General features: G+C 54.7%; 1 protein-coding gene across 18 annotated transcripts in view; it reads left to right on the top strand.

Moving 5' to 3' along the window:
- Tnk2 (tyrosine kinase non receptor 2) overlaps positions 1 to 21,069 on the top strand; it is a 37,266-nt gene extending 16,197 nt beyond the window's left edge. For 5 of the 18 annotated variants that reach the window (XM_060370233.1, XM_060370237.1, XM_060370232.1 and 2 more), the window contains 15 exons: positions 1,861 to 2,041; positions 4,261 to 4,331; positions 6,225 to 6,446; positions 7,418 to 7,570; positions 8,026 to 8,303; positions 8,848 to 8,974; positions 9,329 to 9,475; positions 9,575 to 9,669; positions 13,723 to 13,917; positions 15,766 to 15,857; positions 16,569 to 16,688; positions 17,319 to 18,667; positions 18,760 to 18,855; positions 19,011 to 19,138; positions 20,258 to 21,069. In XM_060370233.1, the coding sequence (XP_060226216.1) occupies positions 1,861 to 2,041; positions 4,261 to 4,331; positions 6,225 to 6,446; positions 7,418 to 7,570; positions 8,026 to 8,303; positions 8,848 to 8,974; positions 9,329 to 9,475; positions 9,575 to 9,669; positions 13,723 to 13,917; positions 15,766 to 15,857; positions 16,569 to 16,688; positions 17,319 to 18,667; positions 18,760 to 18,855; positions 19,011 to 19,138; positions 20,258 to 20,264 (3,261 nt within the window). In that variant the 3' untranslated portion in view covers positions 20,265 to 21,069. Of the gene's footprint in view, positions 1 to 1,161; positions 1,288 to 1,860; positions 2,042 to 4,260; positions 4,332 to 6,224; positions 6,447 to 7,417; positions 7,571 to 8,025; positions 8,304 to 8,847; positions 8,975 to 9,328; positions 9,476 to 9,574; positions 9,670 to 13,722; positions 13,918 to 15,765; positions 15,858 to 16,568; positions 16,689 to 17,318; positions 18,668 to 18,759; positions 18,856 to 19,010; positions 19,143 to 20,257 lie in introns of those variants that run through there. The other 13 variants (XM_021635362.2, XM_060370236.1, XM_021635366.2 and 10 more) reach the window with 11 other exon arrangements.
- Positions 21,070 to 22,116: the final 1,047 nt, after the last annotated feature.

Raw genomic sequence — 22,116 nt, forward strand, 5'->3', positions numbered from 1 at the left:
CAATAAACATGGTGCCGACTATAATACTTAGAGAAATAAATACGTATTTAGAGAAGTAAATACACTTCATGTATTCTGTCCTATACTGGGCGAAGGAGGAAAGAAGAAAGAGACTCCAGCCTCAGCAGTGTCTCTGAGAGGCATTTTTAGATAATAAGGGTGCATTCCTCACTAATGTTTTCCATCCAGGTAGTGGACTTTTGCTATGTTCCAGATAAAATACAATTTTCCTCAGTTTACACAGTTCAAGGAAAATCAGGTCACGTTGAAACCACAAAAGTGTTTTATATATATAAAATGGACTCTAAGTCTGGATTCTGATTCTAACGGTTTTCGCTTGCAAGAATGAAGCGTGGCATTTGTATGTTGTGCGTTGCAGAGTAACTCATGTTCCTGTCCCCCTACCACCTGCTGAACATCACTAGCCCCCACCCCCACACACATACACTGTGACAAACAAACATGTCCTCTGTCTGGAGGCTTGTCCAGCCCTTAGGGGAGCCATTCAAATAAAGGGTTACAGCTCAATGTTTGGAAGCCACCCGCCGGCCCAGCTGCCTGGCCCAGACTCCTTGGTGGAGGAGCCAGGGTTTGAACCAAGGGTTTGTCATTCACATTGTTACTCTTTGTGCTGCCCTAAGCTGCCTGGGAAAGTCTGAGCTGCTGGCGCTGTGTTGGCAGGACCACTGGGAACTGTGGAGACAGGAGGCTCGTGCTGGGCCTGGGCGCTGTGTGCCTGTTTCTCTGTGTCTGTGTTGAGAGTGCACTGTGTACACAAGGGGGTCACCTGGCCTCTAACCGGACAACTGGCCTTTTCCCTTCACCTCTCTCCTTCCCCAGGACCTGAGGTGAGGCCAGAGTCCAGTCTGGGCAAGATCTTGACTGAGAGGTCTTTACCCAGACAGAGATGGCTTTGGCTGTTTAGCTTTGAAGGTGGTCTTGGCCTTTTCTGTGGACCCAGGACAGTATAGAACAGACAGGTCACTCGGCATTGGCTGACTGGGGCCTGCGGGTACATTCTGTTTTGCCAGTATAGTCTGTGTATATATGTACTCACACGTACTGTTTGGAGTCACTCAAAAGTCGAGAAAGATAAAATGTTAAGTGAAAAACAAGAAGCCAGGCAGTATGAGTAACATGTCAATATTTGTATCTTAAAAGGACACATAGAAGACATTGGCAGCTGGCTTTGGGGACTAGGAGCTAGGTGGCTGCATACTTGGAGAGAGAATGAGGGTCCCCTGTGCCCCATGTACTTACGTTGCCATCCCAGATATATCTTTGAGGGTAAGATTTCATACGCATTCACACAGCTGGTACTGCAGAGCTGACAAGTTTTAGCTCTGGGCCTCAGTCTCTTGTGATGATTGCTTATGGTGCATGAGTTCCCATTTACTGGGATGTCTGAAAACATCTGCTCCACACTTTGTCCTCTTGTCTTCATCTTATGACCCTGTAGGCACTTGAGTGTGGCCTGTTGGTCCGTGGGAAAGACCTGGCAATGTTAGGCAGTGAGAATTTGATTGCGAGCTTTCTGTGGGGTCTATCGGATGAGGGATTCAGTGAATGGATCTCAAAGAGCCATTGTACCCCAATTTTAAATCAAGTTTTAGGGGTAAAATGACTGATACTACTAATCCGTCTCAAAGGGCTTAGAGGTTTCCCCAAAGAGCACAGATTTGGGAGTACAACTCGGTTCCTGACTGTTCTGGTCTGAGGCTCACCTCAGCTGCCCAACGTTGGCTTATTTAGGTAGCTCTGAGTTCTGTAGCATGGGGGTGAGCCAAGGGCACTGGTGGGCAAATCTTCTGCCATATGTTCATATCCATTGGCCCCTCAGCTATTCTTCCTTTTCCACAGAGGCTGGGGAGCAGCAGCATGCAGCCAGAGGAGGGAACAGGCTGGCTGTTGGAGCTTCTGTCCGAGGTGCAGCTACAACAGTATTTCCTGAGGCTTCGCGATGACCTCAACATTACCCGCCTGTCCCACTTTGAATATGTCAAGAACGAAGACCTGGAAAAGATTGGCATGGGCCGGCCTGGTAGGTGGCCCGGCACATGAAGAACCCCTTTGCCGTGGCAGCTGAGGACTTTGCCAGCCCCTGGCCCAGAGCCCTTGACATGAGCGGGAGGGTATGAGTGAGATGCTGTTCACAGGTGCCCAGGGAATGGTTGGCAGTTGTAAATGTGAGCTGGGATTTGAGGAGAGTGGAGTCTTGGAGCTGTGGCTGCTCAGAGTTAATTTCATTCAACTTTTTTTGCCTTTCTCCTCCCACTGCTGGGTATTGGATTTAGGGCCTTGCCTGGGCTACCTGGGCGCCCTGCTAGTGAGCACATCCCAAGCCTCCATGCCTCCCTGCACACTCCCCTTTTAAAAGAGATACTGGTAATTGAACCCAGGGCCTTTCATTTGCTAGGCAGGCGCTCCACAGCTGAGCTTAAGCTGTGGATCTTTCTGTGCTTTGTGTCTTTGAGACAGAATCTCAGTAAGTTACCCAGGGTAGCCTTGAACCTTCTGTTGCCCAAGCAGACCATGAACTTGATCTCCTCCTGTCTCAGCCTTTCTGTAGCTGGGATTGCAGGCCTGTGCTACCAGGGCTGCTCTCTAGCCCTTCCGCTTTGTGTTTAGTCAGATATCTGTGGGATGTGTTTCCTGTGTCTCTTTTGTAAGTGTAGAATGAGCCTCTTCTGCTTCATCCCGAGCACCAGTGGGTAAATGCCAAGAGACCTACAGTGAGAAGAGAAGACAAAAAACTCTCAGATGGGGCCAGAGAGATGGCTCGGTGGTTAAAAGCATGCACTGTTCTCTTACAGAGGACCTGAGTCTGGCTTGGAACGGCCTGTAACTCCTGCTCCCAGGGTCTGGCTCCTCTTCTGGTCCCTGTGGGCACCTGCATACATATGACATACACTGAGACACACACACAATACATACATAAATAAAACCCATTAAAGAACATCTCAGGCCGGAGGGATGGCTCAGTGGTTAGGATCACCGGCTGTTCCTCTCGGACCCAGGTTCAAATCCCAGCACCCACATGGCAGTTCACAAGTGTCTGTAATTCCAGTTCCAGGGGATCTGACATCCTCACACAGATACACATGGAGGCAGGATACCTATGTAAATAAAGATGTCTCTCAGATGGTTTGCCAACATGCTGATACTTTATCTTTCTTTTTAAACTAAAACTGGCAGTGACCATCTAGAAGTCATATTGTTCTCTGTAGATCATGAGAAATTTATCAGGGGTTGGGCTGGAGCTCACCTGTTAAGAGTGAAGTACCAGGTTTCATTCCCAGCACCACAAACACAGACACCCCGGGAAGTGGAGGCAGGGGGATCAGAAGCTCAGAATTATCAGCTGCATAGCCAATTCAGCCACCCTGGGCTACAGTAGACTGTCCCAAAAAACACAATTGGAAACCTTAGTGTGTTCAACTCAGAACTGCCAAATGTTTTACAAGCTAAAAAAAAAAGACACTAACTTACACTACTTTTGGCTTGGATAGTTGATTTCTGTCCTAGTTAGGGTTACCATTGCTGTGATGAAACATGACCAGAGTAGCTTGTTGAGGAAAGGGTTTGTTTGGCTTACACTCCCACACCACTGTTCATTGAAGGAAATCATGACAGGCGGGAACCTGGAGGCAGGAGCTGATGCAGAGGCCATGGAGAGGTGCTGCTCACTGGCTTGTTCCCCATGGCTTGCTCAGCCTGCTTACCCAGGACCACCGGCCCAGGGGTGGATCCACACAGAAGGGGCCAGTCCTTCCCCGTCAGTCACTGATTAAGAAGATGCCCTACAGCTCTGCGTAGAGCCCAGCCTTACGGAGGCATCTTTTCTATTGCGGTTCCTTCTTTGCTGACTTTAGCTTGTGTCATGTTGGCGTAAAACCAGCTAGCACAGTGTCTGATGTCAAGAGTGTAAGGAAATTTTATGGGAGGCAGACCTTAGATGGAGAAAACTCTGTGCATTTCCTTACCTGCTTTGTCTGGAGAGTTGGATAGGTAACTGACCACCCCAGTTTTGATGGGTGAACACCTCCACCCAGTTTGAGAACCATCTAGAGATAGAATGCAGAGGTTGGTTGAATGAAACTCCTGGTTGGCTGGGCAGCCGATGAGCTGGTATCATTGTATTGAGCGGCATCTCTTGGTGGGTCCACCCCAGACCGAGGAAGCCTGTCGGGTGGACAGCAGCCCCTTCGGGAGGGTGTGTGAGCTGTGAGACAGCCCTGGGTTCATTTTTCCTCCTTGTAGGCCAGAGGCGGCTGTGGGAGGCTGTGAAGAGGAGGAAGGCCATGTGCAAACGCAAGTCGTGGATGAGTAAGGTGTGTGCGTAAACCGTGTGGGAGTGGGGGGGCGCCCCAGGGCCTCGAGCTGCTGGCAGCCCTAGCACCCTTCTCCTGTTCCCCAGGGGTATAATCTCAGCCGTTCCCTCACACTTTGTACAGACCTCCCTCCTCCAGGCTCTTATCTGGCAGGGCACTTGTGGAGCTGCCCGGCTAAGCGTCTGTCTCCGCCACAGACGGACACGTGAATAGCCTGTGAATGGCGAGGGTTTCAGCCTCCCCGTGTGCGGGAGCAGGGACTTGTTGACAAGTGCTCCTTCCTTTGGGTGTCGGGCCATTGTCCAGCGTGGGGGGGGACTGTCTGGACAGCTTTGCCTTGCTCTGCCCTCCCCACCGCCCCTGCTCTTGAGGTTCCTCTGGTCATCAGGCTGTGCTGACAGCTTCCTTCCCCACTTCCCCACAGCTCCCCCCACCCACCCTGGTTTGGGTCTATGGTGTTGTGAGTCCCCATCTGACTCAGTGGAACTTTTCCCATTGTCTGGAAGACAATGAGAGAGGAAGTGAGCCAGCCAGGGCCTCCCTCCCCGCTTCTGGCCTCCCTGGGGTGGGGGTGAGCAGGCAGAACAGCTGGACTGAGATTGGGCAGTAGAGATTTCCTGACTGCAGTTTGGCAAAGGGGCTGTCTCTTGAGAGCCTGTGGCCTTTTCTGGGGACACAGTCCTGGTCCTTTGCCCAGGTTTTAGCTAAGGATGAGTGTGTTGGGACTGATTGACTCGAGAGAGAGAGAGAGAGAGAGAGAGAGAGAGAGAGAGAGAGAGAGAGAAAGCAGTGTGGAGTTTTGGGATCTGTTCCCCCCCCCATAGTAGGTCTCTTGAGTGGTCAGTGACCCTCTCTAAACCCATGTCTTCGATAAACCAGTATTGGCTCCATTACCCGGCTCACCTGCAGGGCTGTGGGAAGGGGCCCTCCTGGCTGCAATGGCCGAGGTAGACATTGTGAGCTGAGTGTTCTTGGCAGATATTAGGAATCCTAATTACTGGGAAGGAACCATAATTACAGAGTTCAAAAAGGTGCTCAGATTGGAGCTGCCCCTTAGCACGTGCAGGTAAGGATGCAACTCTTGGGGAAGTCTGCAGCCTGGAGCGTGAGCCTCGGGGGCCCCAGGGGAGGGGCCCAAGGAGACTGCATGACCAGGTCTGCTCATTCCTGGTCCTTCCCTTCCTGTCTCCTGACCTTTGGCCCTTCCTTCTCCAAAATAGGCTTTGGAGACCCCTCTAGTCTTCCTTCCTTCTCAGCCTTTGGCTGTAGGCGCCCCTCCAGAAACCCAGCTGTCTTCCCAGGCCCTTTTCCAGCAAAGACTGGCTTCATCTGCGCCACATAAACACACGTCACACACACTCATGGTTCAACCTCAGACTAAAATTATCTTCTCCCCTGGGCAGGATGAAGGGCAGCCGACTCCCCAGGGAGGGTAGAGACAGACAGCGCCAAATGGTTAACCCAGAGAAGGGGCCAGGGCTAAAAATGGACAGGGAGGTGTTTGGAGGGCCCCTCAGGCTCCTACCCTCCTTTTGTGTGCTAGGGTCAAGAGTCTGTGCTGTATAGGAGGTTCAGAAAGGGAAGGGTAGGATGGGAGGAGCTGAAGACCTGAAACGGGAGTGTACCTAGAGGGCTTTGGGCTATCTCTGTCTTCACAGACCAGTTGGGGTCGCTTCAGCCACAAGCTGCATATTTATCTGTTTTTGATACCTATCCTGAGGCTTCCGCTGTGGGCTCCCAGTTAAGGGATACGTTGGAGGAAGTGTGAGCCTTTAACGGGCTGCTCCTAGGCCGCTTGGCAAAGCCAGGAGCTGTCTAAGGCTTACCAGTAGGGTGGGACCGAGTGCTTCTGGGGCCCTGGGTTCCATCTGGCTCCTGGCTGCTTTCAAACAGGTGTTCAGTGGAAAGCGGCTGGAGGCTGAGTTCCCTCCCCATCACTCTCAGAACACCTTCCGGAAGCCCTCACCCACCCCAGGGGCCCTGGCAGGGGAGGGGACCCTGCAGAGCCTCACCTGCCTCATCGGGGAGAAGGACCTGCGCCTCCTGGAGAAGCTGGGAGACGGCTCCTTTGGCGTGGTGCGCAGGGGCGAATGGGACTCCCCTGCAGGGAAGACGGTGAGCTCCGGGGTGCCCCCCCCATCAGAACATGGATGACTAGGGACAGCTTGTGAAATACTCACTTTTGAGCCACATTCAGGTTTTGCTATGCACAGTGGCTGGCTTCTTTTTCTCAAGTCTAAAAATAGTTTGCTTACTGTGAAAGGCTGGACACAGGGAAATGAAAACCAGTGGTCTGCAGTTCCGCCACGTGGCTGAGGCAGAGCTGCAAGTTGCCTTGCCTACACCCCAGCCTCAGCAGGTGTTTTGCTGGGTTCATTTGATACTGTTTTGTTCTGAGACCGCATCTTGAGGGGTCGACCAGGGGTGGCTTTGAACCTGCAGTGACAGAGTGTTTTCTCTCTATTCTCTCCTTTCTTCATGGTAGTGGGCTAGCCTTGAAGCAAGTGCTGGCCCGCTAAGCCAGGTCACCACCACTGAGACACAATTTTGATTTACCTCTTTAAGCCATAGACCCTTCTTCTCTTAATTATATTTTTAAAATGTCCGCATTAGTAAACACACATGTGCAGATGGAGAAAATGAATGAATGGATACTGATTTTTAAATATGTGTGTGGGCCAGAAGCACTTCCCAGACAGTATATTGGTATTGCCAGTCCCCCACAGGCTCCAGCCAGCCCAGCTCACTCAGCACCCCACTTTCCAAGGGAGGCTGCTGTGGCGTCCTGCAGTTCCGTAGATTGTGGCATTTTAGTTACTGTTCTGTCTTCATAGTGCTCATCTCTTAATTTACTGTCATTGCTGATTTAGGAATTTTCCCAGAGAGAGGAGGCCTGCATTTAATGACCTTTAGAGGTCAGTCAGCTGCTCTCCCCATGCAAGGGCCATAGTATGGAAATTGGTGACACCACACCACACCCAGGCAAACAGGTCTGAGACAAGGACCTTGGCACTGAGTTGGAAGGAGCAGTCAGCTCAGTGCTGGGGACGAAAGGTCTAACTCCCTGCTAACCCTGCTCTGGGCAGGTGAGTGTGGCCGTGAAATGCCTGAAACCTGATGTGCTGAGCCAGCCGGAGGCCATGGACGACTTCATCCGGGAGGTCAATGCCATGCATTCACTTGACCACCGAAACCTCATTCGCTTGTATGGTGTGGTGCTCACGCCACCTATGAAAATGGTGAGTGCCTGGGTAGGAGGGAGGGTCAGAGAGGAGCTTGCAGGCTGTAGGCCCCAGATTTGCTCTGCCTCCTGCCTGCGGTACTATCCCACCATGTGTGGCAAAGGGTTTACCAGGGTCCTGCCTAGCACTGTCATCTTTAGGTTTTCTAGTGCTCATTGGCAAGGAGTTGTGCCCATAGGAATGGCTGGGCACAACTTGACTTGAGTTGATCTTTGGCTATTCTAGCCGGAGCCTCTTTGGGGTGCTTCTCTCTGGGGCTCAGGTTTTGGGGTGGCTGAAGGGACAGGCCCGGAAAGCTGTTGGACTCGTGGAAGCTCTCAACAGACAGGTCAGGAAGGAACACTGAATACAGCTATGGGAGACCTCCCTCCAGAAAGGGACTGGAAACTTTGACCCCGGAAAGTGGCCGAGACCTACCGGCTTTACCCTCTGTGTCTTCTGTATGGCCTCAGGTGACAGAGCTGGCACCTCTGGGGTCCCTGTTGGACCGGCTGCGTAAACACCAAGGGCATTTCCTTCTGGGGACGCTGAGCCGCTACGCTGTCCAGGTGGCTGAGGGCATGGGCTACCTGGAGTCCAAGCGCTTCATTCACCGTGACCTGGCTGCTCGGAATCTGCTGTTGGCTACTCGTGATCTGGTCAAGATTGGGGACTTTGGACTGATGCGAGCTCTGCCCCAGAATGACGACCACTATGTCATGCAAGAACATCGCAAGGTGCCCTTTGCCTGGTGAGGGGCAGGTGCTGCTGGCTGTAGGGCCTGAGCTCCACTCCAGTCTCAGCAGACCCCCGAGCCTCAAACTTCTGGGGCCTCTGTTACCCACCACAGAACTGTCTGCCCCGGCCTGTCGTTATCATATCCGTATCGGGCCTGGGGTGCCTTTCTTATGTATTTATGGGTTTGCACATCCACCCAGGGAATTCTCCATGGGGACCCTGGAAGGCACAGAGTAATTGCCTGTGGGATCCGAAGGACAGTGCTACTTGCTGGGGTGTTAAAAGACTTCCTGGAGGACTTTTAAGTTTGAACTGTGGGGCGAGTAGCCGGGCAGAATGGTCAGCAGGTGTGTCTAGGTAGAGCTGGTGGCTGTAGACCAGGCCGCATCCTGTAAGCCGTGGCTAGCGCTGTCCACCTGTACACGGCCTTACCTGCCTGCCCCTGGGTGGGCTGATCCTTTGCTGAGATCATAGAGTAATGGTGCCAGAGGTAGCTAAAGGGGGTAGCAAGTAGAGGTCCCTAGCAAGCCTTTCCTTTAACCTTTATCTTTTGCCAGGTGTGCCCCTGAGAGCCTGAAAACTCGGACTTTCTCCCATGCCAGCGACACCTGGATGTTTGGGGTCACGCTGTGGGAGATGTTCACGTATGGCCAGGAGCCCTGGATTGGCCTCAATGGCAGCCAGGTGAGGGGGCTGGGGTGGGTTCCTCACAGGGTGCTTGCAACTGTTTTTTTCTGGTAGACCCCCATCTCTCCCTCACCTACCCCACGTTGACGTGGGGTCTCTGAGAGCTTAACAAAGAGAGAGCTTTCCCAGAATGCCACAGGATAGGGGTGGGGTTGGGGAGACACGAATGAGTTCTGGGCAGAGTTAGGCAGGCAATAAAGGTCTCAGGGGCTCTGGGAATGGAGGCTTCCCTAGGAACGGAACTTTTTCATGGTGGGTGGGCGTGTTCAGCTGTAGGATGGGTCAGTGGGAAGGTAGGACGTGAAGAGGCAAGCACTGCTGCCCCTAACCACTGCATCACTTGGCTGGCAGATCCTGCATAAGATTGACAAGGAAGGGGAGCGTCTGCCCCGGCCTGAGGACTGCCCCCAAGACATCTACAATGTTATGGTCCAGTGCTGGGCGCACAAGCCAGAGGACAGACCCACATTTGTGGCCCTTAGAGACTTCTTGCTGGAGGTGAGGGGCTGATACGCCCACAGTGACTGGGGAGTGCAAGTGGAGGGGCTAGTGGGCAACTAAGTCCTGGGTTGGGCAGTGACCTCTTTCTGCCCTCAGGCGCAGCCTACTGACATGCGGGCCCTTCAGGACTTCGAGGAGCCGGATAAGCTGCACATCCAGATGAATGACGTCATCACTGTCATCGAGGGAAGGTAGGGCTGTGGGCTACACTGGGATTCATAAAGGGCATGGGCTGGAGAGGTACGCAGACCCCTTCTGCCTCCAAGAGTCCCACGGCATCACGTAGGCAGGATCGGGCAGTGTCAGGTGACACTGAGGTGACAGTCCTCACTCACACTACTGAGAGCTGCTAGGTGGGGTTTTTTCCTGCCTGATCTCAGCTCCACTGCCCTTTTCCACTGGGCTCCAGCCCTGGCCATGTGTATTATGGCTGAACTGCCCTTGTGGTGAGGATTAGGCTGTGGCCCATCTTGGCCTCAGACCTGGAGGCCAGCACTAGAATTCTGAGTGTTCTCGTCCTCTCCCTCTGCTGTCTCCAGCACAGGAGTCCTCCCTCCCAGTTTCTAGAGAGAAAATCTCATGTAGCTCAGGCTGGCCTTAAACACCCTATCCTCCTGCCTCTACCTCCAGGTACTGGGGTTGTGAGTGTGGGCTGCCATGCCCAGCTGCATAGGAACTTGACTACTTAGTCACCTGGGTACCTTTCAGACTCCCAAACAGCCTCCCCCTGCTCTGCCTCACCCTTCTGGCAGCTTTCCACCCCTCCTGGTGAGCCTCCCAGGGTTTCCTAGTTGGGGTACTTCCTCCACCGATGCCCAGACACCCCACCCCACTCCTTTCCCAGCACTTCCTGGTAAGGACTGCTGTGTGTCTGACCAGCTTGAGACCCTAGCCTCCCAGCAGCACCCTAGAATCAGCCTCCTACCTGCTCCCCCAGATGTCTAGTCCCAGCACCTGCCCTGGCCTTACCCTCTGTTGGTCCTGCCTCCAGTCACCTGATCTGCAGTGTGTCTGAGGAACTGGTTGGGGGCAGGGCAGCTCTGCTTTGGAACTGTGGGTGAGTGTTGAGGACCAGGAAGAAAGTGAGGGGGATTTCTGTCCCTGCCTCCTCTGACTCAGAACTGGGTAGGGATGCCTGCAGGGGCCCTTCGGTATATCTTGTGCCTTACTGGCATTGGTGAGTGTGGACGAGTCTCAGCCTGAGTCAGTGGAATGGGCCCTGAGTGTCTTGGATTTACCTGTACCACTGTAGCCCCTGTCCCGCTACATGGGCTCTCTCATGTCAGGCTCCTGTTCCATTCTTGGGACATGAGTGATGTTCTAGCAGGTTTCAGAGAAGGGGAGTTGTTGGTGACAGAAGAAAGTAGAAGCCGGGCGGTGGTAGTGCATACCTTTAATCTTGGCAATTGGGAGGCAGAGGCAGGCAGATCACTGGGAGTTGGAGGCCAGCCTGGTGTACAAAACAAGTCCAGAACAGCCAAGGCTGCACATAGAAACCTTATCTCAAAAAAAAAAAAACCATGTCTCAAAAAACTAAGATAAAGAGGAAAGAGAAGAAAAGAAAACTGCTAGGGGAGACATGGAGACAGGAAGGAACCATGTATGTGTTTGCACCTGAGAGGGAAGTAAGGGGCATAGGAGATGGGAAGATTGGGGGTGGCGTGAGCCCCATCCTGGAGGTACCTGACAGAGACTTAATGCCTGGAGCCACTCCGGCTTCTAGGAGTCCGAAAGCTCTGGAGCCAGCTCCATCCTGCCCTCCTTGGCTCCAACATTTTTAGTCCTGTCTCCAGCTCCACTTGGAGCCTATGTTCCCTGGGGGCAACTCCAGTGTGTCTCTGGAAGTGGTGCCCTGGGTCACTGAGAGCAAAGCAGGCTGCAGGAGGGGCCAGGGGAGTGGTTCTTCCTGGGAGGTTGTCCTGGGTGCACCCCGTCCTGCCCTTCCGCCTCAGGCTCCTGTTGGCTTCAGCTGCTGATGCCACCACAGCGGATGGTTCAGCTCCTAGAACGCCTTCCTCTGAAGTGCCAGCTCTTGCTGGGCCCTTGGAGCTGCTCAGGTGGTGGGAGGTCAGGGGCATGAGGCCACGGCAGCCGGTGAGCGTTGGGAGTGGGCCTGTGTGTCTGTGGTTGCCGGAGCTTCCCTCCCTCTTCTCACCCCCAGAGTGCTGTGTTTGTTTGCCCGAGTTTCCATGTCCCCAGCTGCATGGCTGCGGTGTCTCTTTGGGTTGGTTTGTCTCTGTGGCTCTTTTCCTCTGGCTCTTCCTGACTTTCTCACTCCCTGTCTCATGGCCTTTTATTTCTCTTCTCCAAAACTATCTTCAGTATGTTTCCTAGTCCCAACTCTATGAATGAGTACCAGAGCTCAGACTCTCTAAGCTCAGTCCTCAGGGTTTGGGGTAGATGGGGGCCACCTATGTATTCTGACAGAGCTTAGGGGGCTCTGTCAACATTTGGATATACTGAGCATGGTAGCACATGCCTTTAATCCCAGCACTTGGGAGGCTGAGACCAGAGGATCTCTGTGAGTTTGAAGCCAGCCTGATCTACAAGTGAATTCCAGGACAGTTAGGATTATATAGAGAGACCGTATGCAGAAAAACCTAAAAAAATAAAATAAAAATGAAAACAAACTTATAAATACAAGTGGTGGCTGGCCTCCCTCAGGGGCCTTACTTGGAGGGTAAGATGGCTGCATCCTTTTGTGTGTTTTTTTCAGAAGTTTTATTGAGTGGGGGCAGAGGTTTTGAAATCCACTGGCAGGTTCTTGGCCTGTCCTGTCCTATAGCCTTCATTTCCTGTGGTAGGAGGGGTGGCAGGCGCCAAGTCTGTGCCCTCAGGGGGACAAGGTGGGGCTGTGTGTGTGTGGTGAGCAGAATGTTTGGGTAACATTTCTACCTCAGCTGCGGCTGAGTTAAGGAGCACCTCAGGAGGTGGGCAGAGTAAAGTCCAGGACTAGAGCCCAGCCTTGTGGAGGGGCTGCTGCTGCTAGGGGAACAGCCCGGGGTGTGGGCAGGCCTTGCTGCCCTGTGCTTCTCATGGGCAGCTCTGTGTGTGTCAAGGTCCCTCTCTCCTTGGAATGGATCTGCTATTTTCAGAGGAGACTTGTTCCTTCTCGGGGTGTTGTCCTTTCTTCTTCCTTCCTGCCCTTCCGACCCTGAAGGCAGGGATAATCACAGGGTGGCTGTGTCTGGCGGTGGCCAGCAGGCAGCCTTCGTGACCAGAAGGCAGCTGTGGCAGGGCACAGCACCTCCCCAGATCCACTCTAGTGGCAGTGTTTCACCGGAGGCCCTTCTGGCTCTGGGGCAGATGGCGGTGAGGAGGAGACAGGCAGGGCAGGCTGTGGTGGCGTGGATGTGTCCCCGCAGCATGACTGCTACCACGGGTGCCTTAACCCAGGCTCTGCCCACATCTTCAGGTAGGAGTGCAGATGTAGGGCCTCGGCAGCCAGCTTTGGGGCATTGGGAGTTTCCTTTCTACTTACTTGCTTGCCGTGTGGCCTCAGCTGGCTCAGGTACAGGTTTGTACAGCCGAGTGAGGGACTGATATCGTCATGCTTTGCCACACTGGGAATTCTGAGTTTCCCTTCTGGACCCCTTATTGTGAGGGGGGAAGAGGCCTCATCCTGAGAAAACGGGGAACACAGCAAAGCTAGAGCCCCATAGCTTCACTCCCAGGTGGTGCAAAGCCCCGCTGAAGAGAAGTCGTGGGTCGGATCTGCATGCAAGTGCTGAGCAGTAATTAGAAGGTGTGGCCCTAAACGCATGGGGCTTCCTTTGGCTGCTGCATCACTTAAAATTCCCGTAACCCTGCAGAACAGTGAATCTAGTGGACCTAAGACCAAGGCCAAACCCTGCCTGGAGGGAGGAGAACGGGTATTGTGAGAGTGAGCCAGTTGGTTTGAATACTGGGTCTTCTGTGATCACCCTGGTAAATATGCTAGTCATGTCACCTGTCGGAAGCAGTTTCCTTAGCTGTAGACTGTAGAAAAAGCTCCCTGACCTACCCAGGGTAAGGCTGAGCAAGTAGCCAGGCCTTCTTCAGGGAGTGGCGGGTTATGGTGTTGCTGTTGTGGAAAATGGACTGGTGTCTGGACTGGTTTTGAGGCCTTATCTCCAATGCTTCCCCTCTGCCAAGGTAGCCGGGTTCCATGACTAGGAAGGGACCTTGGTATGAGAAGGGTCCCTTTGTTCGGGGTCTCTTCCACCCCCAAACCTGCTGTTCACTGTGTTATCTCTGTCGCACAGGGCTGAGAACTACTGGTGGCGTGGCCAGAACACACGGACACTGTGTGTAGGACCCTTCCCTCGAAATGTGGTGACTTCCGTGGCTGGCCTGTCAGCCCAGGACATCAGCCAGCCTCTACAGAATAGCTTCATCCACACAGGGCATGGCGACAGTGACCCCCGCCACTGCTGGGGGTTCCCTGACAGGATTGATGAGTGAGTACCAGGGAGAGAGATGCCGGCCTGACCTGGTTCTGGGCTCCGACATCACTAGCCCCTCCCCACACCACACGAGTGTGCCACTTGAACCACATAGGTTTCCGTACTGTGTTGTTCTCTGCCGCGGTGTTGCGACGGCCTCCCTCCATACTCTGGCTTAGCACTGCAGGGCGTGTGGGCTCAGCCCGTCACCCCACGCCGACTCTGCGGAGGGGAGCTGCACCCTGCAGGCCGCGCAGCCCCTCACAGAGGGTTGCAGCTTTTACCTTAGAATAGATGTGTAGGTGTCTGAGGCATGAGTAAGCAGAGATCTTCTTCGCTGTGCTGTCTGCCCTCACTCCCCGCTCCTGTGGCCCTGAGCATTACTCATTTCTTCTCTCTCTCTGCTTCGTTTGTTCCAGAAGCCCACCTACCAGATGAGAGTAGGGTATGGAGGCGGGTTGGGACAAGGTGTAGGTGCCGGAGGAGGTCCCAGATTCTCTGCGGGTGCTGAGGATATGTGGGGGTCAGGAGGCCAGGGTGCTTCCTGCTGGGTGAACAGCATTCTCTTTTCCCCAGCACTGCTTTGCCACATCTGCGGGGCAGAGTCTCTGTCTGTGTGCGCTCCTCCAGCGTAAATAAAACCAAGGTCATGAAACCCCAAGGATGAACTCATTCTTACTTGCTAAAAAGTCCCCTATCACTCTTCCCAGAGGAGGCTGCACCTTCTGGCACACAGAGAAACACTTTGGAAGCATTTCTCTCAAGACACCTGCCTCTGACAGCATTTTCCTTCAGGGGTTTCCAGAGCTCTGCAGCCCTGAGCCTATGAGGTCAGGTCTCGTGTCTCGTGTACAGGTCCAGGCAGGGATGAGCTTGCTTCCCAGGGTGGGAACAGACCTCGAGGGAACTTAGCATGCCCCCAGTGTGTGCGGAGCTCACTCTGCTTGGGGGAACTCACGGGCTCCTTTAGGTAGAGTGAGGTCACTGGGAGCCATTTGGGGAAAATGCAGAATTAGGCACTTCTTGGTACTCCACCCATCCTATTTAGTCTCTGTCAGCTCTCTTGCTAGGCTTCTGTGCCTCTGTGTGGCCTTTTCTCCAGCTGCCTCCTCCCAGAGTATAGTAAAATAGGCCTTTGTTTTCCTATGCTTGCCACCCCCCACCCCCAGAACATTAGGGCCTCAGAGTGCTCTGCTCAGGTCCCTGCCTCCCAGGAACCAGGTGAGGCCCTAGGAAAGTAGGGGGAAGGGAGGGGAGACCCTTGCAGCTGGAGGCTTGCACCCTCTGTCCCACTTCTGTTGTGCCTCAGCCAGCCCGGCCTCATTCTTCCAGACTTTAATCAGCCTTGGTGACTAAGTCACAGATCCCAGATACACAGTCAGCACAGGGGCTGGGCAGCTCAGCATCCTCCACATTTCCTGTGGTTCAGCAGGAAGCTGCCTCCTGCCCACCCTTCTAGGGGCTAGCAGCAGATGTTCCTCTCCAGTCTCCTGGGAGAATCTGTAGAACCAGCGTATGCCAGCAGGTAGACGCCTGGCATGGGCTGGGGTGTTTCAGTCATCAAGGATCAGCTTCACGCTTCTAGGGTATGGGAGCCGGTGGAGGAAAGGCTTTTCGGCTTGGACCAGGCGTGCCTTCCCCATGGTGGGCCCCTCTGGGTGAAGGGATTAGGATCTGTATAGACCCAGTGGCAGCCGTGTGACTCAGGTCTGCCACTCAGCTTCCTCTAAGATGTGTCTTAGTCTTTGCATTGTCCTCTAAACACTCAGGAGGTGGTTTTATGGGGCGTGGGGCCTGGCGTTTGGGTATGGGCCCTGCATGTCTGCCACCGGTTCACCTTTTAACCTGGTTCTCTCTCAACAGGCTCTACCTGGGAAACCCCATGGACCCTCCTGACTTGCTGAGTGTAGAACTGAGCACCTCCCGACCCACCCAGCATCTAGGAAGGGTGAAAAGTAAGAGCCCTTCCATTCCTTGCTGTTCCCAGTTTACTGGCTACCTAGAAGAGGTCACTGCCTTAAGCCACCCTGAGCCTGCAGTTCTGCTCTGGGGACAGTTGGGTCAGGGCAGCAGGTGGGACAGCTGGATTCCTGGCTCTGGCCAGGCGTGGAGTGGGAGAGGAGAGGCAGCTGTATCCGCCGAGGAGGGTATCCTTGGGGTGGTCCTGAAGCCTCAGCTTCCTCCTCCCTCCTTCCTCGCCAGGCTCTTCAGATCCTAGCTCCCCTTGCTTTCCTAATCATGCTCTTCTCTCCCAAGCCAACACCCCCGTACCTGACTCTGGGCTCTGTCTCAGCCAGGAGCCCCACTCACTTCCCAGATCCCGTGCCTGTCATTCTGGAACACGACTGTTCCATCCTGCCTCCCCGTTCCCTCCCATCTTCAGTTGGGTTTGTGCATTTGATCACTCCTGTTCACCTTCTCTCTCTCTCTCTCTCTCTCTCTCTCTCTCTCTCTCTCTCTCTCTCTTTCTCTCTCTCCTTCTCATTCTCCCTCTTCCTCTTTCTCCTTCCTCCCCCTTCTCTCTGCCCCCCCCTTCTCCCTGCCCTCTCTGCCTCTCTTTATCTCAACTCTTCCTTCTGTCTGGCTCTGTCTCCCTCCACCTCACCCCTGCCTTGCTTGGACATTCTTTCTTTCTGTCTCCCCTGTCCGCATGGCCTTTCTTACAGGGGAGCCTCCACCTCGCCCACCTCAGCCTGCCATCTTCACTCAGAGTAAGTGGGGCTGCTCAGGGTGCCTTGGCCCCTGCCCCCGCCCTCTCTCTCCTCTCACCTCTCCTCTCCTGGAAGGTACAGAGCCCCTGGTGGCTGGCTTTGTGGAGGGGGAAGCGGGTGTGTGCTGTGAGCTTTTGCTGCTGAATCGGCCTGGCATGCCCGCCTCCCTGATCTGTACCCTCAAAGCCTGGCCTTGATCTGCTCTGCTGTGGCTTGGCCAGGCTCACGCTCTTTCAGGCCTACAGAGGTTGTGTCTGTGATATGGTGGTAGCTATCAGGAGCCCTGTCCTCTGAGGGAAGTTCCCGTCGGCCCGAGTCTGCAATAATGGTTTGCCACAGTGAGGCGGGGTGACAGATTACTAAACAGGAGCGAGGGGTTCAGGGCTCTTGTGTTCTGGAACGTCAGAGCCAGGTGCGAGCGGAGTGTTGCTTGTTCTAGCTTAGGTAGAGTTGGGAGGTCTCTCCAGCCCACGCTGAGGCCTGAAGGCAGAGAGAAGGTTCTGCCCTGTTTGAGTGGCATCGGCTATGCTCTTGACAGCAGGGGCTAACCTGAAGGGGAGTTGGTAGTGGGTAGTTGGGGGGGGTGATACTTGGCTTTCTTTCATACATCCTACCTTTCCTTGTCCCCCATTTATATCATCTGACACTATTCCCCTTTTGGGGTCTCCCCCCACTTTTTTTTTTTTTTTTTCTTTTTAATCACAGAGCCAACGTATGACCCTGTGAGTGAGGACCAAGACCCCCTGGCCAGCGACTTTAAGAGGCTTGGCCTGAGGAAGCCAGGCCTGCCCCGAGGGCTGTGGCTAGCAAAGCCCTCAGCCCGGGTGCCAGGCACCAAGGCAGGCCGCAGCAGTGGGGGCGAGGTCACGCTCATAGACTTTGGCGAGGAGCCCGTGGTCCCAGCCCCACGGCCCTGCGCGCCCTCCTTGGCACAATTGGCCATGGATGCCTGCTCCTTGCTGGACAAGACACCGCCACAGAGCCCCACACGGGCACTGCCACGACCTTTACATCCCACACCCGTAGTAGACTGGGACGCCCGTCCGCTGCCCCCACCCCCTGCCTACGACGATGTGGCCCAAGATGAGGATGACTTTGAGGTCTGCTCTATCAACAACACCCTAGTGGGTGCAGGGCTCCCTCCTGGGCCCAGCCAGGGCGAGACCAATTACGCCTTTGTGCCTGAGCAGGCACAGCTGCCCCCTGCCCTGGAGGATAACCTGTTCCTTCCACCCCAGGGTGGAGGCAAGCCACCCAGTTCGGCCCAGACGGCAGAGATTTTCCAGGCACTGCAGCAGGAGTGCATGCGGCAGCTCCAGGTCCCCACCGGCCAGCTGACCCCCTCCCCTACCCCAGGGGGTGATGACAAGCCCCAGGTGCCACCCCGGGTACCTATCCCCCCTCGGCCCACACGTTCCCGAGTGGGGCTGTCTCCAGCTCCCTCGGGTGAGGAAGAGACAAGTCAGTGGCCTGGACCTGCCTCCCCTCCCCGGGTGCCTCCTCGGGAGCCCCTGTCCCCTCAAGGTTCGAGGACCCCGAGTCCCCTAGTGCCACCTGGCAGCTCTCCACTACCACACCGGCTTTCTAGCTCACCCGGAAAGACCATGCCCACCACCCAAAGCTTCGCCTCAGACCCGAAGTATGCCACGCCACAAGTGATCCAGGCTCCTGGCTCACGGGCTGGCCCCTGCATCCTGCCCATTGTCCGTGATGGCAGGAAGGTCAGCAGTACTCACTACTACCTGCTGCCCGAGCGCCCCCCTTACCTGGAGCGCTATCAGCGCTTCCTGCAGGAGGCCCAGAGCCCCGAAGAGCCGGCCTCCCTGCCTGTGCCCCTACTGCTGCCCCCACCCAGTACCCCAGCCCCTGCTGCCCCCACTGCCACCGTTCGACCCATGCCTCAGGCTGCCCCAGACCCAAAGGCCAACTTCTCCACCAATAACAGCAACCCAGGGGCCCGGCCACCAGCCCCGAGGGCCACTGCTCGGCTGCTGCAGAGGGGCTGCCCGGGTGACGGGCAAGAGGCTGCCCGGCCAGCAGACAAGGTCCAGATGGTGAGTGCCAGGCCCACTTCCACGTGAAGGGCAGGGGTCTGAGGGACCCAGAGGAATGGGCCCAAGTGGTGCTGATGGGTGGGTGTGCCCAGCTGCAGGCCATGGTGCATGGGGTGACCACAGAGGAGTGCCAGGCGGCCCTGCAGAGCCACAGCTGGAGTGTGCAGAGGGCTGCCCAGTATCTGAAGGTACCATCACTTCCTGCCTGCTCTGGCAGGGGCCCCGAAAGCTGGCTTTGCTGCACCTGACCCTGCCCGCTGGCTCTGAGTCTCATGCCCTCATTCTGTCCTAATACCCCTTGGCCTCAATGTGTCCCACGGCACCACCACCCTCTGCCCCTCAGGTGGAGCAGCTCTTTGGGCTGGGTCTTCGGCCACGAGGGGAGTGCCACAAAGTCCTGGAGATGTTCGACTGGAACCTAGAACAAGCTGGCTGCCACCTCCTGGGTTCCTGTGGCCCTGCCCACCACAAGTGAGTGAGCCGCACGCCGTGCCCACCACCCCGGAGGCTGTCTCTGGGGTGTACCAGTGTGGGGAAGGGCCTGAGGGCCACAGGTAGCCAGGGACTCCCCAGCTGGAAGGGGGGAGGGCAGGGGCAGGGCCCGAGAGGCAGGCGGTTTTTCTGGAAAAGAACTGTCCTAAATGAGTTCACTTAGACCTTTAGGCACTTGGTTTTTACCATGAATTGATGAGTGAAAGAGGAAACGGGGACCCTGGGTGAAGGAAGCCAGTTTCCTTAGCTCCTCTTTAGCTGCCCAAGTGCTTCATGGAACACCATTCTAGTCCTGAATATTTACCTGATAGATGGTTATGAGCCACCATATGGGTGCTGGGAATTGAACTCAGGACCTCTGAAAGAGCAGAGAGCTCTTAACTGCTGAGCCATCTCTCCAGTCCCAGTCCTAAGTGTTGAACCAATTTTTTTTTTCCTACCTCTTTCACCATACTTCTGTTTAAAGTACCAGTCAATAATAGAAGTGCAGGAGAACCTGAGTTTGAATCCCCAGAACCATGTAAAAGCTGGATGCATAATAGCTCGGGCATCCTTTGTAATCCCATTGCTCTTATGGAGAGATGGGAGGCAGAGACAGAATAACCCCCAAAAGTCGAAGGGCAGCCAGCCTGGCATACAGTAGCAGACACACATCAAGCCCCAAAGTGGTGGAAACGGGCAGAGTGTGAGAACAGGATCATCCCAGGAAGCAAGCATGGCTGGGTACCGGGAGGCAGGTGCCTGAGAGGGGTCTTCCAGTCTGTGCTGCTTTCATGGTACAACTTCGTGCACTAATCAGAAGCAATCAGAAACACAGGGGGAGAGGGCTGGAGCCTTCGGACACACTGGACAGTCTTTACTAAGCTGTAGGGTCCCTGATTTGCATCCCGAGAAGCAAATCCTCTTGTCCTTAGATACTCCAGCACGTGGTGGTACTATTTTCTTAAGGCCTAGTGTATCAAAAGCACTTTAGGGTAAGCTCTAAAATTGTTGCCTGAAATGAGTTTTTTAATCTGTTGAATGGTACCTAAAGGCGGTCACTCCCTGTTTAACCAGCCCTTGTTGATGGGTGAACTTTTTGCTTATTTCCTCCTTCAGACGCTGACGGTTGACTGGAGAGCAATGGTCTGCCCTAAAGGAACCATTTGAGTCTGTCTGTGGGACAGGGTGGAGAGATGCCCTGTCTCAGGCCTGACGACCCACTGCTGCCTGCTGCTCCCAGCAGACAGAGTGAGACCGAGGCAGCAGGAGGCTGCGAGCCCCACCTTGCCCACCTCACTCACCCACCCAGCGCTGTCTGCACACCTTGGTTCAGCCCTCAGAGCCCCAGCCAAGAGGTGGGAAGGAGCCTTGTGAAGACAAGACGGGAAGCTGCCTGGCAGGCCTGTGTGTGACCCGCCTCTGGCTCCAGATCAAGGCTGGGCTAGTGGCTAGAGTGTGCCCCGGGCTTTCCCTTGGGGGACTGGACTGAGAGGAAGCCAGGCTTGACTTGGACAAGAAGGATGTGTTGGCCACACAGAAGGGTGGGCCAGCACCCAACAGGCCCTCCTCAGGGCTGGCCCTTTTGCCGGGGAGCCCCTGTAGGCATTTGGAGTGTTGGACAGAATGTGACCCTCGGCTTCACTGTGAACTTGTGGGCTTGGCCGGTCTTAGGATCTTGTACCTGTAAACAGCCTGAAGTGGCTCAGGAGTAGAGAAAAGGTGCCAGGATCTTCCCTGGCAGGGACCAGGGCCCAAGGCCCCAGGCTTGGAAGGAGACCCCAGGGGCACCAGTAGTTTCCTGTTTGACCCCTGCCCTTCCCCTGTTGTTGTTCGATGTGTTCCCATCAGCCTCTCTTGCCAAAGTCGCCGCCCCAGCTATGGATACTTGCTTCTTCCAGAGAAATAAAGTTCGTTTCTATTTTATGTTACTTGCTTGTGCTTGCCTGTTTCTTTGCGCATGCCCTCCCAGCTCCACGGAGTGCTGCTGTCCAGAGCAAGCAGCCTTTTATCCCCACCTATAGGTGAAGGACGGAAGTGCGCCCTGGAGATCCTTTCCCTGTGCCCTCACTGAGCTAGCCCACATCTTGGACTGAGATCGCTGCGGTTTTTGTTCCATGGACTTCTGTAGGGCAGGCCACACTTCAGGAGACAGTCTAATAGTCAGTGAGCTGGAGCTAGGCCAGAAATCACCCGGGGCTTCAGTAGGCACAATCATTTGAATTTTGCTTCTCTGAGTAACTTGTTCATGTGGTACTGAATTCAGAAGGTGCCAGCGGGTACCCAGCAAAGCATCCACGCCAGATGTCCCCTCTCCTCATCCTCTCTGCCTTTGTCATCTATTCCTTGTGAATTCTCCCCCCCCCCCCGCCCTTTTTTTGAAACATTTCACAGGACTTTGGTTTGGTTTGCGGTCCTTAGCGGTTACAGCCGTTGTGACAGTAGGCTGGGTAGATGGGCTCTCCCCTACCAGTGAGACCGGGTGAGGCGTCCTGGGCGGTGAGCTCTGGGGTGATGATGGAGGCTGTGGAACTCGTTATTCGGTGGTTGTACCAGCAACGAGAGCTGGGCTGGCCGTGTGCTAACCAGCTCCCTGATCTTCCCAGAAGCTGCCTGGTGGTGAATTGTGGTGGGATTTTGTTTTGTTTTATTTTCTGTTTGTTTTGCATGCCTCTCACTTAAGAGTAAGTAGACTTCTGAAAAAGTAAGCTGCGGTGGTGAGACGGCTGTAGAGATGGCTCGGTGCTTAAAACTACTGCCCTTGCGGTTCCCAGCCCCTACCTGGCGGCTTACGACCATCTCTAGGCCACAGGGGGTCTGACACTTGACCTCTGCGATCACACACACATGCAGTGAGCGCACGTATGTGTGTGCAGGCGAAAGTGTTCCTACACTTAAAATGAAAATACCTTTTAAAGTGCTTTAAGATGTCGCAGTGATAAGAGCATCCTCTGAGCAAGCATGGGACCTGGGTTCGC

Source organism: Meriones unguiculatus, chromosome 17 (genome assembly GCF_030254825.1).
Source record: "Meriones unguiculatus strain TT.TT164.6M chromosome 17, Bangor_MerUng_6.1, whole genome shotgun sequence".
NCBI classification, from domain to species: Eukaryota; Metazoa; Chordata; class Mammalia; order Rodentia; family Muridae; genus Meriones; species Meriones unguiculatus.